Source organism: Trachymyrmex septentrionalis, unplaced genomic scaffold (assembly GCF_001594115.1).
Source record: "Trachymyrmex septentrionalis isolate Tsep2-gDNA-1 unplaced genomic scaffold, Tsep1.0 scaffold48, whole genome shotgun sequence".
NCBI classification, from domain to species: Eukaryota; Metazoa; Arthropoda; class Insecta; order Hymenoptera; family Formicidae; genus Trachymyrmex; species Trachymyrmex septentrionalis.
Window position 1 is genome coordinate 390,741 of NW_017305652.1, and position 13,081 is coordinate 403,821.

At 31.8% G+C, this 13,081-nt stretch overlaps 1 protein-coding gene across 7 annotated transcripts in view; it reads right to left on the reverse strand.

The window, feature by feature from the left end:
• The window catches only part of LOC108751515 (rho GTPase-activating protein 18), a 46,113-nt gene extending 34,659 nt beyond the window's left edge, over positions 1-11,454 (reverse strand). For 5 of the 7 annotated variants that reach the window (XM_018491750.1, XM_018491749.1, XM_018491746.1 and 2 more), the window contains exon 1: positions 11,147-11,440. In XM_018491750.1, coding sequence (XP_018347252.1) covers positions 11,147-11,152 — 6 coding nt within the window. In that variant the 5' untranslated portion in view covers positions 11,153-11,440. Of the gene's footprint in view, positions 1-11,146 lie in introns of all 7 variants that reach the window. The other 2 variants (XM_018491751.1, XM_018491748.1) reach the window with 2 other exon arrangements.
• Between the last annotated feature and the right edge of the window lie 1,627 nt (positions 11,455-13,081).

A 13,081-nucleotide genomic window follows, 5' to 3' on the forward strand; every position in this document is an offset into this window, starting at 1 on the left:
GAAGATGTCGAGTTTTGTGCCAAATAAACAGCATTTGCGGGAAGCTTTGCTTTTCTGCTTTAACTTGAAAAAAAATGCAGCTGAAGCACGTCGTTTGCTTGAGGATGCCTACGGCGAACATGCACCATCGAAAACTACCTGTGAAGATTGATTTAAACGCTTCAGAAGTGACGATTTTGACACTGTGGACAAGGAGCGCTCCGGAAGACCAAAAACAATTGAGGACGCCGATCTGCAAACGTTATTGGATGAAGATGATCCGCAAACACAAGATCAATTTGCGGAGGCATTAAACATGACTGGCCAAGGTATTTCCAAACGCTTACATGCCATGGGAAAAATTCAAAAGGAAGGAAAATGGGTGCCGCATGAGTTGACTGAAAGACAGATGGAAAATCGAAGAGCCACTTCCGAAATTTTGCTTTTGCGGCATGAAAGAAAGAGTTTTCTGCATCGAATTGTTACTGGCGATGAGAAGTGGATATATTTCGAGAATCCCAAACGCAAAAAATCGTGGCTTTCACCTGGCAAAACATCAACATCGACGGCACGGCCAAATCGCTTCGGAAAGAAGACAATGCTCTGCGTTTGGTGGGACCAGAAAGGAATCGTGTACTATGAGCTGCTGAAAACGGGCGAAACTGTCAATGGGCATCGCTACCGACAACAACTAATCAATTTGAACCATGCATTGCTCGAAAAACGGCCAGAATGGGACACGAGACACGAACGAGTGATATTGCAGCACGACAACGCTCCGTGCCATCGCACTTCCATCGTCCAGGACACCATTAAAACGCTGAAATTGGATCTGCTACCGCACCCACCGTATTCGCCAGACCTGGCGATTTTCACTTGTTCCGGTCGATGGCGCATGAAACTTAGTTGCGCACCTAGTATTTCGTACCAAACAATTCAAAATTGTTATATTACTTATTTCAAGGTTTGATGAGGTGGACCTAACCCAATAAAACCCGCTGAATTTTATTGAATTAGATCAACTAAAAAGAACTCACTTAAAAAACCCAAAAATCCACCAAAAATCCAATTAAAGTTTAATAATAATAATCACTGCAACGAAGAGCGATTACTGATAGAACGTTCAAAATAACAGAAGTTTTCGACAAGGGTCGAAGATCAAGTTTTTTTGTAGAGAAATTTTCAAAAATTTCGATTTTTTCAAAACTAAAAAATTTCAAACAAACACAGTTTTTATCCTATAAATCAATATTTACAAAGATCTGCACATTTCGGGCCAATCCCGGCGCGCGACCCCCACTACTATGGCAAGCCGTTTTACTTTTTAATAGCATAAAGGAAATTTAGTCTAATGTTAAATTCTTAAAAAATAATTGTTTTAAAAAAATTACGATTTTTAATAATGAATTTAAATTATGTCGTAATATAATAATATTTATTTTTATTATGTCGCGACATAATAATAATTGCGAATTTCTACTATGTCCCAATATAATTTTAATTAATGAAATTATTATTATTATATTAGTGAAATTATTATGTCGCAAAATAATTTTAAGTTATTGCATAAAATTTGTGTTTTTATCAGTATCGAATAAATGGCAAGCCGTTTTATTTTTTAATAGCAGAAAACTGTGGCAAGTCATTTTACTTTTTAGTAGCATAAAAGAAATTTAGTCTAATGTTAAATTCTTGAAAAATAACTATCTCAAAAAAATTCCGATTTTTAATAATAAATTAAAATTATGTCAAAGCAATAGAAATTTCGAATTTTTATTATGTCTCCACATAATTTTAATTCATCAAGTTATTATTATGTCGCGACATAATTTTAAATAGTAATTTTAAATGTAGCTTAAACGTGCGGAAGTCGTACCTTACAAGAATTATCATGACAAAATGTGTTAATTATTCTAGAAATTTCTCGATGTAAATTTATAACAATTATTGAATAGTTTCTGATTGGCAAGAATTATTATGACAAAAAGTTTTAGAAAATTTATTTAAGAAAATAAAAATTATTTTGCAAGAAAAATATTCTTTAATAACATAAAATATGACTTCCGCACGTTTAAGTTACACAGACGTTTCTGAGCCAGAGCGTCACGTGAGCGCCCGGCGGCTCGGCCACTCGAGCGATAGTGGAGGTCGCCGGAATCGGCCCGAAACGTGCAGATCTTTGCAGTGCTATAAATTGTAGAGTAAACAAACAAAAACTTAAATTTTTACCTTTTAACATGTGAAATTATTAAAAAAGCTATGACTTTTTCTTCAATTATTTATTAAATTGTAATGTACAAAATTTGTGATTGCTCAAAAATGCTATTTTCTTGAAAAAAATTCACAAAAAATTTCTAAATAACAAATATTTTGAAATTTTATGATAAAGTTTCTTTTCGATTTTTAAAAAATTTAAAAAAATTATTTAATTTATTTTTAGTTCTAATTTTTAGCCTTCTACAAATATTAATTATAGTAAATATAAATTGTATTAAAAACTCTATTTTTATTTTTTTGAACAAATTTATAAAAAAATCTATATGTAATGAACATTTTAAGACCACATACGTGATGGAACTATTTTTTGTCAAAAAAATAAATCGAATAAAAAATGATCGGGCTCAAAGATCTGGTCGATTTGGCATAGAATGCTTCTTACACAGATATACGAGTATGTGCGTGTATATCATATTAATCAATAAATTAAATTAAATTAATTAAATTGACATTAGTTTATAATGTAATTATTCATTATATTATATTAAATAGCGAATCTTGTTAATCATTAGTGAACTATAAAGAATAAAAATGCATCAAACTCGGAAAAACTTAATAAAACCCAATAAAACTTCAAAAAACTAAAAAACCTGAGTTTATTTTAAAAACTCATTTGGATTAAGTTTTTTTTTAACCTGGATTTTTTCAAACCCTGGCTTATTTATTTTATCTTTTATAACGTCATGTAAATTTGAGAAAGAGAAAGAGAATCATATTCATGTACCTACTCTACTCAACAAAAAATAGGGAACACTTTCGAGCACGCTCAAAATTGCGCAATATTCAGAACTCATTGAAAAATTAATGTAGACAAAAAAACAAAAAAGCACTTTAAATCTCTACTTTTGAAATCGGTAATTGATATTTAAATCTGACTGATCCTTTACGAAGCTATACGGACACAAATAGATAATCGTGAAATTTGAAAATTTTTTACAAACTTTACATGGTCTATGACGTGAAGTAAAATTGACACAAAAATGGAGTTTACATCAATCGAAAAAAGTGAATCTTTATCTTCAATTTATTTTTTATTGAGCATTGTACGATTTTTTTTCACGAAGTTATTGAACGTTGAAGCAAAAATGATCACTTTTGCTCCAACGTTCAATAACTCAGTGAAAAAAAATCGTATGCATTTGTGTCCATATAACTCCGTAAAGGATCAGTCAGATTGAAAAATTACCAATTTCAAAAGTAGGGATTTCTTTCAAATGTTTTTTTTTATTTTTTTTTTTGTCTGCAATGATTTTTCACCGAGTTATGAGTGATCTGATTATTGCGCATCTTTGAGCGTGTTCGAAAGTATTCCCTATTTTTTGTTGAAGTGTATATTTAAAAAATTTTTTTACTATAACTGAGCGTAGTATTGTCAGTGTATATTTAAAAACTTTTTTTGTTTTAAAAACTGACCGTAGTGTTGTATCATTTCTTTTGTAATCTAAAAGTCTGTTTATAATTTTTTTATGAAAAGATGAAATAATAACATTGATCAATATTTTCTAACAAGAGGCGTTGTAGAATACTAGGGTGCAAAGATGTTGCTAAAATAAAATAAAATAAAATAAATGTTCAAAATAAAATTTGGATCTCTACTGTATTAACTGTAAGTAATGTATAAGTAAAACTATATAACGTAAATACACATACACATGCATCTGCACAATGTTTCGAACGATGTAAAGCCTTAAACACAATGAAAGGTACAGGCGATAGGAACAAGAAACAGTAAAAAAACGAACCGTCCGATCAGAGCTCTGGGGTATAAATTCAATACATAAATCGATCACTAACTTATACTAATACAAACTTATCACTACAAATGTGCATATGAGACAAAAAACGTGAAATTGACAATAAGAACAATTTTTGACGCGTTGGATTTCCATTGCATGTTGCCTGTTGATTTAATATCGCTAATAATAATAAGAAAATAATAAGAATCAAAACAATAATAAAAAAATATAAAAAATAATTATAATTAGAAGTATATAAATAATAATATGGCTTAATACAATAAAATTAACAATAATAGTCAAGAAGGGCTTACGAGCCAAAACAATAACTTTAAACAATTTGAATAATTTTAATCTTCAAAAAATAATAATCAACATTTTAAGCATAAACACTACAGACATTTCGATATCTATCGAGTCATTTTCAATATTAAAATAAAATTGAAATTATAAAATTAGTCATTATGCGTACAATATGTTAAGTAAAATATGAAAATAAAAAATATATAAAATTACTGTATCCTATTTAAAATTCCATGTGTTTTATGGTTCATGATCGACAAAAGTGGTCATCTCTGATTCTATGACAGGAAATATTAATCATCTGAAATAACTGCTGAGTGTCCTGCCAGGTGGATTTCTTTCTTTGTATGAATATAAGTTTTGTTATTAAAATTGTTCACTAATATAATGCACTGTAACTTAATAGTAATCAAATTACATCAATGTAACTTCCTAGATAGCAAACTGTCTGCAGTCTTTTAGCAGAAAATGACGACAGTCTGTTATCAACTGCGTTAGACTTGTTCTGTTAACATCGCCTGTCGACATAATGTGAAGGCAAATTGTTGGCAGAAACTGAGCAGATCCTGCCGACATTATCTGTCGCTAGACTATCAGAAAAAACGATGCAGATCCTGCTCTGATACTTGACAGCAGGATCTGCGTCGTTTCTGCTGACAGTCTAGTACTAGGTGATGTCGACAGGATCTGCTTAATTTCTGTAGACAATATATTACCAGATTATACCACAAATCTGCTCTGTTTCTTTCTCCAGTCTGTCATTTACTTCTGCTTGCAGATTATGTTACGTTTATTGATTGACGGTTGCCTGGTTTTACTTCAACTAATTACGATGTAGCGAATCCATCGTAATTGGCTGAAATAGAACCGTGCAACCGTTAATCGTAGTCGTCAATCCGTAGTTTGATACAGGCATATGAATGTGTTTAACAAGCAGTTATGACAGATGTCAAAATGATATGGAATCGAAGTATACGAGGTGAAACCAAGAAATATATCTTGTGTGACGCGAAAAATACTTAAAATATTAATTGGATACTGCAAGATCATAGTAAATATAAAAAAGGTAAGCCAAATGAACAATTCTGTTCATTAAAATTAATATTTTCAATGTGTTTAAAATTAATATAAGATGACATAATAAACTAACGTATAATATACATATAATACATGATAAAATTATATATTACATAGCTATGTGATTATACAAGTACAATAGTAGTTGTACAATTACATATTAAGTACTTGTACAATTACATATTAATAATAAAAGTATATATAAATTATACAATACCGAGTGTTCAAAATAAAGTGTTACAAATTTTTCTCGAAAACACGGCATTATTAAGAAAAATTGTTCTAACAAAAGTTGTAGGGTTCAAAAAGATCTATTTCGATATGATCTTATCAGTTTGATCTTGGGTGGAGTCACCAAGGTTATATCAAGATCATGTCGATTTTTTAAAATAGAACACTCTACTTTTGATTCCAGAATCTAATAGCCGATGTCGAGAGCTTTCCAAAACACTATAACGAAGATACTTTTTATTGAGTACTTTTCGAGTTATGATGCTTGAAAGTAGAGGTTTTAGCCGTCAGTCGGGCACCTTGGGTAATACTAACGCCGGCGGTACTATAACTTTCATGCACCATAATTCAAAAAGTATTTAATGAAAAAATATTTTCATATAGCGTTTTGGAAAGCTCTCGACATCAGCTATTGGATTCTGGAAACAAAAGTAGTGTTCCATTTAAAAAAATCTATGTGATCTTGACCTGATTTTGATGTGATTTTAACGCATTGAAAATGAGAATTTATTAAATAAAATTGTCCATTTGACGTACCTCTTAGAGTATATACTAATGGAGCAAACATTGCCTATGTTTTACATAGTGAACTGGTGAGCCGACAAGTAAGACAAAAAAGAAGATATTTGGTAATGATTTCTCTCTCTCTCTCTCCCTCAATTTGTAATTGGCTCTTCAGGCTCCATCTCTGTTCAGTGACAACTGATGACAATAGCGAAATACGATCCCTGCTGATTCCTGCCCGTGCGACGTTATGAAGCCTTACGAAATAGACTTTTGTTTAACTCTCATGTGTAAAGCGATAGACGATAATAAATTACATCGGGACATATATCATTTCACAAGTAAATTAAAAAACGAAAAATATAAACAAATACTTACTTTAATGATAATAACAAAACTTAGAGGAAGAATCTGGCAAACGTTTGTCATGATGATGCAAATTAGTCATTTTTATAGTACATTTTAAAATATAGCGTTTTCATGGCTATGTTCAGATTCCTACCCGAGTGACACCTAGGATCATCCACGGGATATCATCCACGGGATTATGTGGATCATCCTAATAATCCTCCATCCTTGTTATTTACCGAACGTTAAACAAGAATGACATAAAAATTTTGCAACATAATGGCTATACCAATCAAAATTTGAACATTGCTTTGCTAGTCTCTCCCTTGAGGGTCTCTAACAAAACCTCCCTATTTGTTACGAACGCTCCTAATAGTGACAGAGAAATCATCACAACCAAATATTCCCCTCTTTGTCTTATTTACTTGCATCACTATTCAGCCAGTTCGCTCGTTTTATTAGTATATGCTCTAAGGCTTACCTTTTTATATTTACTATGATTTTGCAGTATCCAATTAATATTTTAAGTATTTTTCGGGTCACATAAAATATATTTCTTGGTTTTATCTTGTGTACTTCTTAAATTTCTCTGTATAGATTTCTGACCCTATTATTGGTTCACAGTACCATGCATTGCTTTGATCTTGCGATCCAGCATTAAACCTTTTTGAAATTCTGCTTAAATACTTCATATATACTTGAATTTATTCAACATTATCCTAGAGTCTTCTAAATGAATCTTAAGAGACTCCAGAGTTCGCTCCGATCGTCATACCTTGTATACTTCGATTCCATATCATTTTGACAGCTATTGCTTGTTATACGCATCCATAGATAGTGGATCGCACCTTGAAAAATTTGAATATTCTGAAAACTATCGAAAAAAAAAAAATGTAACAGCCTCTGTATCTACGACTGCACACTAATCTAATCTAAATGTAAAATAATACATATCAGTAAGATGTAAAATATTAAACAAAATTGCTTAATAATTGCTAAAAAGGTTAAACAAATCCATTTTGTTTGTTTTTTTATTAAAAAACATAATGCACTTCGAAATGTCAGTTTTTTCAACATATAAATTAACGATGGAAAAATGCTTTCTGAATATCTCAGAGTAACGTATAATACAGGATTCGGCTGAATAATATGTAAAAGCGGGCACGACGTGATTTCTTATGAAAAAATAAAAAAGTACATAGAATAAAATTTTTCGATTTCTGCTTAGTTTTCGAGAAAATCGAGTTTGAAAATCAACTGCGTACGTATGCTGTTGCGGCTAAACTATGGTTCGTCGAACGATGTATATAATGTTTATAAACAATGTTTACGAAATATAAAAGCTAAGGTTAAGGAAAAACACAAAGGCAATTTTTAGTGTACAAAATTTTATTATCAATTACAGTATTGCTGGAACTGTTGTCCTCGTTGTCGGATACATAACCGTGCCCGCTTAATTATCGATGCCTAAACTTTTGGCAACGTATTTTGGTTTTTTAATTGCTCGAACGCGTGATTAATTGCTTGTACTAATTGGTCTCGGCTCTCGATATTTCCACTATATATTATTTCTTTAACATGTCCCACAAATAAAAGTTTAAGGGTGTGAAATCTGGGGATCTTGAAGGCCATGCGATTGTGCCTTCTATTCAACAATGATATTTGTTGAGATATCTTTTTATCTCTCGGGAGAAATGCAGTGAAGCACCATCCTGCTGAAAAATCAGTCGTTCGCGAATATTAAGAAGCACGTCATTTAACAATTCTGACAAATCATCGCAAAAAAATGTAAATATCTTTCTCCCATTAGAATATGCGGTAAAAAGTATGGTCCGATTATCCCAGCCCACACATGCACACTAAATCTGTGCTGGAAATGAGTTTTTCGCGTTGCATACAGATTTTGAGAAGACCCACATGTGTATTATGGATATTAAAAGTACTATCTCTCGTGGTACCACTGTGTCTCATCTGTCCATAAAATTAACGATATAAACTGAGGGTTTAAACCGGATCAGAATGTAAAAACAAACCAACTACAGTCGAGCATTCCCCTGTCGTTCGACTGTAACAGGGGAATGCTCGATTGTGCAGTTGGTTGGTTTTTACATTCTGATCCGGTTTAAACCCTCAGTGGAAACTAGGCCACTGTTATATTGTTCAAGTAACCAATGTAAAAATGTCATTCGTTATACATAGTCACGTTCTGATAACGTATGCACTCGTGTTAGATGGTCCGGATGCATTCTATTATCACGCAATATGCGACGAATGGTCTTATCATAAACGTTATACTGATAAGACAATCATGCCACAGTAATTCAAGGATTACTGTTAATATCTAATATTTGAATGAAAACTGACATGAGTATTCGACATAGGTTATAGAGCGTTGTTTATAAACACTATACGCATCATTCGATGAACCGTAGCTTAGACGCAACAGCATGCGTACGCAGTGGATTTTCAAACTCGATTTTCTCGAAAACTAAGCAGAAAATCGAAAAATCTTATTCTATGTATTTTTTTTATTTTTCCATAAGAAATCACGTCGTGCCCGCTTTTACGTATTATTCAGCTGGACCCTATATAAATTATCCAACACTGAACATTATGCTATCTCTAATTTAAAAAATGAAATTTTGAACAAAACACATTTTGAAAGTGTTTCTGCTTCTCATATACCTTACGTCGATTTATATACAACAGCTTTAAAGTGCTCTGAGTGTAATACAAAATACTTTGTATTAGCAAAACAAAGTTAAGTAGCCGCAACATTTAGAAAAAAAATCAAAATAACTCTGTTCGAAACATAACTTGTGTTATGATCATGGCACGCAAAAAACTAAGCAATACATAATAATTAAAAAAATAAGCAATAAATAGTAAGAAAATCAACATGTTGAATCAGTTACTGCTTAGGTTGGAATCAGACTATGCATTGAAGATTGAGATTAAAGATTAAATATTGAAATTTCATCAATGAGGACAAAGAAGTTTTGGCTCCTTTTGCTTCTAATTGGTTAAACTTCAATCTTTCAATCTTTAATCTCATTCTTCAATGTGTAGTCTGATTCCAGCCTTACATTATGGCCTTTACTGTAATTGGCCAATTCGCTTACTGCTTACGTTTAATTGCTTGTTTTTTATGTGCCATAACCATAATAAAGTTTCTACAATAAGCCATTATCTAAGCTTTAAGTTTTAAGCCAGAAAAAGTTAATCAATCATGAACTACATTTATATGGCTTGATTTATGTCTAAGTTATAATATAGATGTTATGAAGCTAGCCAATCATAACTATTCCTCTGAAAAATGGAGTAATTGCTAATTTTATAACATCGATGTTATAACTTTGGTGAAATCGAGCTATGCAAACATAGTCAACTATGAACGATAATCTATAATTGGTTAATTTTTTATGACTTAAGATTTAAAGATTAGATAACGACTTATTGTAGAAAGTTCATTAATAGATTTTCTACAATAAGTCATTGCTTAAGCTTTAAATCTTAAGCCATAAAATTGAACAATCATAATCTTCTTAAATTCGACTGTGATTGATTAATTTCTTATGACTTACTTAAGTAATAGCTTATTACAACTTATAGAAAGCCTATAAAACATTTAAAATGATTCAAACAGCAAGACATAAGCAATAAAGCCTATTCTACAATATGTTCCTTGTTTCCTGTTTCTTGCTTTTTACTATTTTTTACATCTTGTTTTCTTGCTTCTTATCCAGTTTTGTTTTATGTTGCCCCAGATAAAAATTAACGAACTTTAAAAAAAAATAAGAAATATGTAGCAAGAAATATAATTGTTTATAAAAGTTGTAAAGGAGAGAAAAGCAAAAAGGAAAAAGCAAGAAACAGAAAACAAAGAGTGCATTGTAGAATAAGCTTAACTTTTATCTCGAGAAACATAAAACAAAAACTGGATAAGAAGCAAAAAGATAAGATGTCAAAAAATAGTAAAAAGTAAGAAACAGGAAACAATAAGCACATTGTGTAAAGAATAGGCTTAAGCAAATCAACATTTTGGATTTGATATTGCATATATCATTGTCTTATAGATTTGTTTTCTATGGCTGAACTAGTGTACATTTTTGGAAATTAAAGTGAGATAGATATATGTTTAATATTTGTGAAAAATGAGAAAGAGTTCTAGAGCAGTCTAGTACAGAAAACAAACCATATGTCTTTACTATAATTGCCCGATTTACTTATTGCTTACGTCTTTATTGTCTTTCATTTTTTTGTGTCAAAGCTTTTGATTATTAATTAATATTCCAAAATTGATATTTGCTAGTTACATCTACGCCATTTTATTCAAACACAAAAAATCAATTATTGATTAAGTTTTTTTCTTTTCAAAGTATCCATAGTATAACAAAGTATACAGAATGTTTTATCACGAAATTGACAAAAATTAGAGATTTGTCAAACATTTTTTCATATGTTCAAATGTGAGGATTTACGTCTTGACGACAGACAATACATTCATATCATTTGCCATCAAAATTAGGAAGAAAATTGAATGATTCAACAAGTTTTTCATGGGAATTTTATCGAGTGATCAATCAGCAAGAAGAGCACACTCAATTATTCACGAAAAAAAGACCTTTCTTGAATAATGTCGAACAACGTATTTCACCACACTTCACAAGCAAACTGCAAGATACACTTACGATCATTCATTTTTACGTATACGTTTTTATATCATAGTTTATATACACTAATATACACTGATATATTATGTGGGTGCGACTTCCAACTTTTAATGCACTCAAAAACAGCGAACGTTCCGTTGAGAACATTAAACGAACATGAAGAGCAAAGTATATGTTGAATCAAATCTTTTCTTCTTCGACATAAAATGATCTTAAGTCTGTCTTCGAAGTCGATTCAATTAGAATTGACATATCTTAATAACAGATCTTGTCAAGTCAGATGACTTACTAGCGACTGCTTGCGACTGACGCATTCGTTTCAGAGCCCAGAGTTGCCAGATTTTTTATGAATATTGTCGTCGATTGAAAGCGCTCATGTCGCCGAATACGATGTCTACAATGTGTGCATTCAGTGGACTCAACAGTTGAGTGAGTACTCGCTGTTATTGGTGTATTCTTCTAGATCTAAAATTCTGATTGGATAAGCTAAAAGAATACACTAATAATAGTGAGCGCTTATTTAACTGTTGAGTCCGCTGAATATGCCCAATAGAAATCGTAGCGGTCGTAGTCTTAAGTCGTAAAACTGATCAATCATAGTAGATTATTCTTCTCATATTTAAATCATTCAACATTGTCATATCATATCGTAATCATAAACGTCGCAAGTCACAAGCTTATTGCTTCAGTCAATCCAATGCTTAATTTTAAAGCTATTCTACATTAATCATATCGTAGACATCGTAAGTTATAAGCTTATTGCATCAGCCAATTCGATGCTTCAATTTTAAAGTCGCATGATGCTTTATGATGCTTCCGACACTACGATACGACATTGTAGAATGGCCTTTAAAGCCAGTTCTACATTAATTGCAAGCTGATTGCAAGTTTATTTCGATAGCCAATCTAAAGCTTGCATTTTGAATGAACGCTTCATACTGGCGTCGCAACAAACTTGAGATCGGTTTGTAACTAACATAGAACTGGCTTAATGGCTTAAAGCTCCAACATATAGAACGCGGCAACACTTGCCACGCGGCAGAAATTGGCGCAATAGCCAATCAACGTCTCGTTTGATCGGAAGTAATAAATATATTATTGTTATCGCACGACAAAAGTTGAACTCAATCCAACATTTGCCGCACGGCAGAAGTAATATTATATCATTTCTAGAAGTTTTGCATGCTGAGGCTTGCCAACTGAATTTTGTCAACTTAGGCTCTGCGCACAATAGAAAAAATAAAAAATTAGAAATAAAGAATAAATGATTTTAACCTATCAAAAATCGGATACATGGGAATATACAGTTTCTGATAGGTTGAAATTGATTATTCTTTATTCCTAATTCCTTATTCCTTCCATTATACGCAGAGCCTTAAAAACATAGAATTATTGGTTGATGCGATAACCAGGGTTGGGTTTGATACACATTCTGGAAGTTCGATACGTATGATTCGTATAAATTAGTGTAATTTGCATTAGCTAATTAAATCGTCTTAACTAAAATAACGCGTAGCTAATTCAATTTAATTAGTGGATGCAAGTTACGCTTACGCAAGTTACGCTGCATGTGAAAGCAGCCCAGGATAGAGTCCCATGAGATACATTTATCGCATAATCGTGTAACCAATCAGAAACGATCCGCTGTTGTGGTTTCGCGTTTTACTGATTTCTGATTGGTTACGCGGTTACGCGGCAAATACGTTTCATAGGACTCCACCTTTAAGGCCGCAACAGAGACTTTTGTATAATGCATAAAACATAATGCATAAGCGAATCAACCAATCAAAATTTTTTTAAAATAAAAATTTTGATTGGATGATTTTTTTATGCACTATGCATTATGTGTTATTCATGAGTTTGTGCTCCCCGTTTTAAGATTGTTGGCCTTGTTTCCACCGAGGATTTAAACCGGAATTAGAATGTAAAAACCAACCAACTACAGTCGAGCAT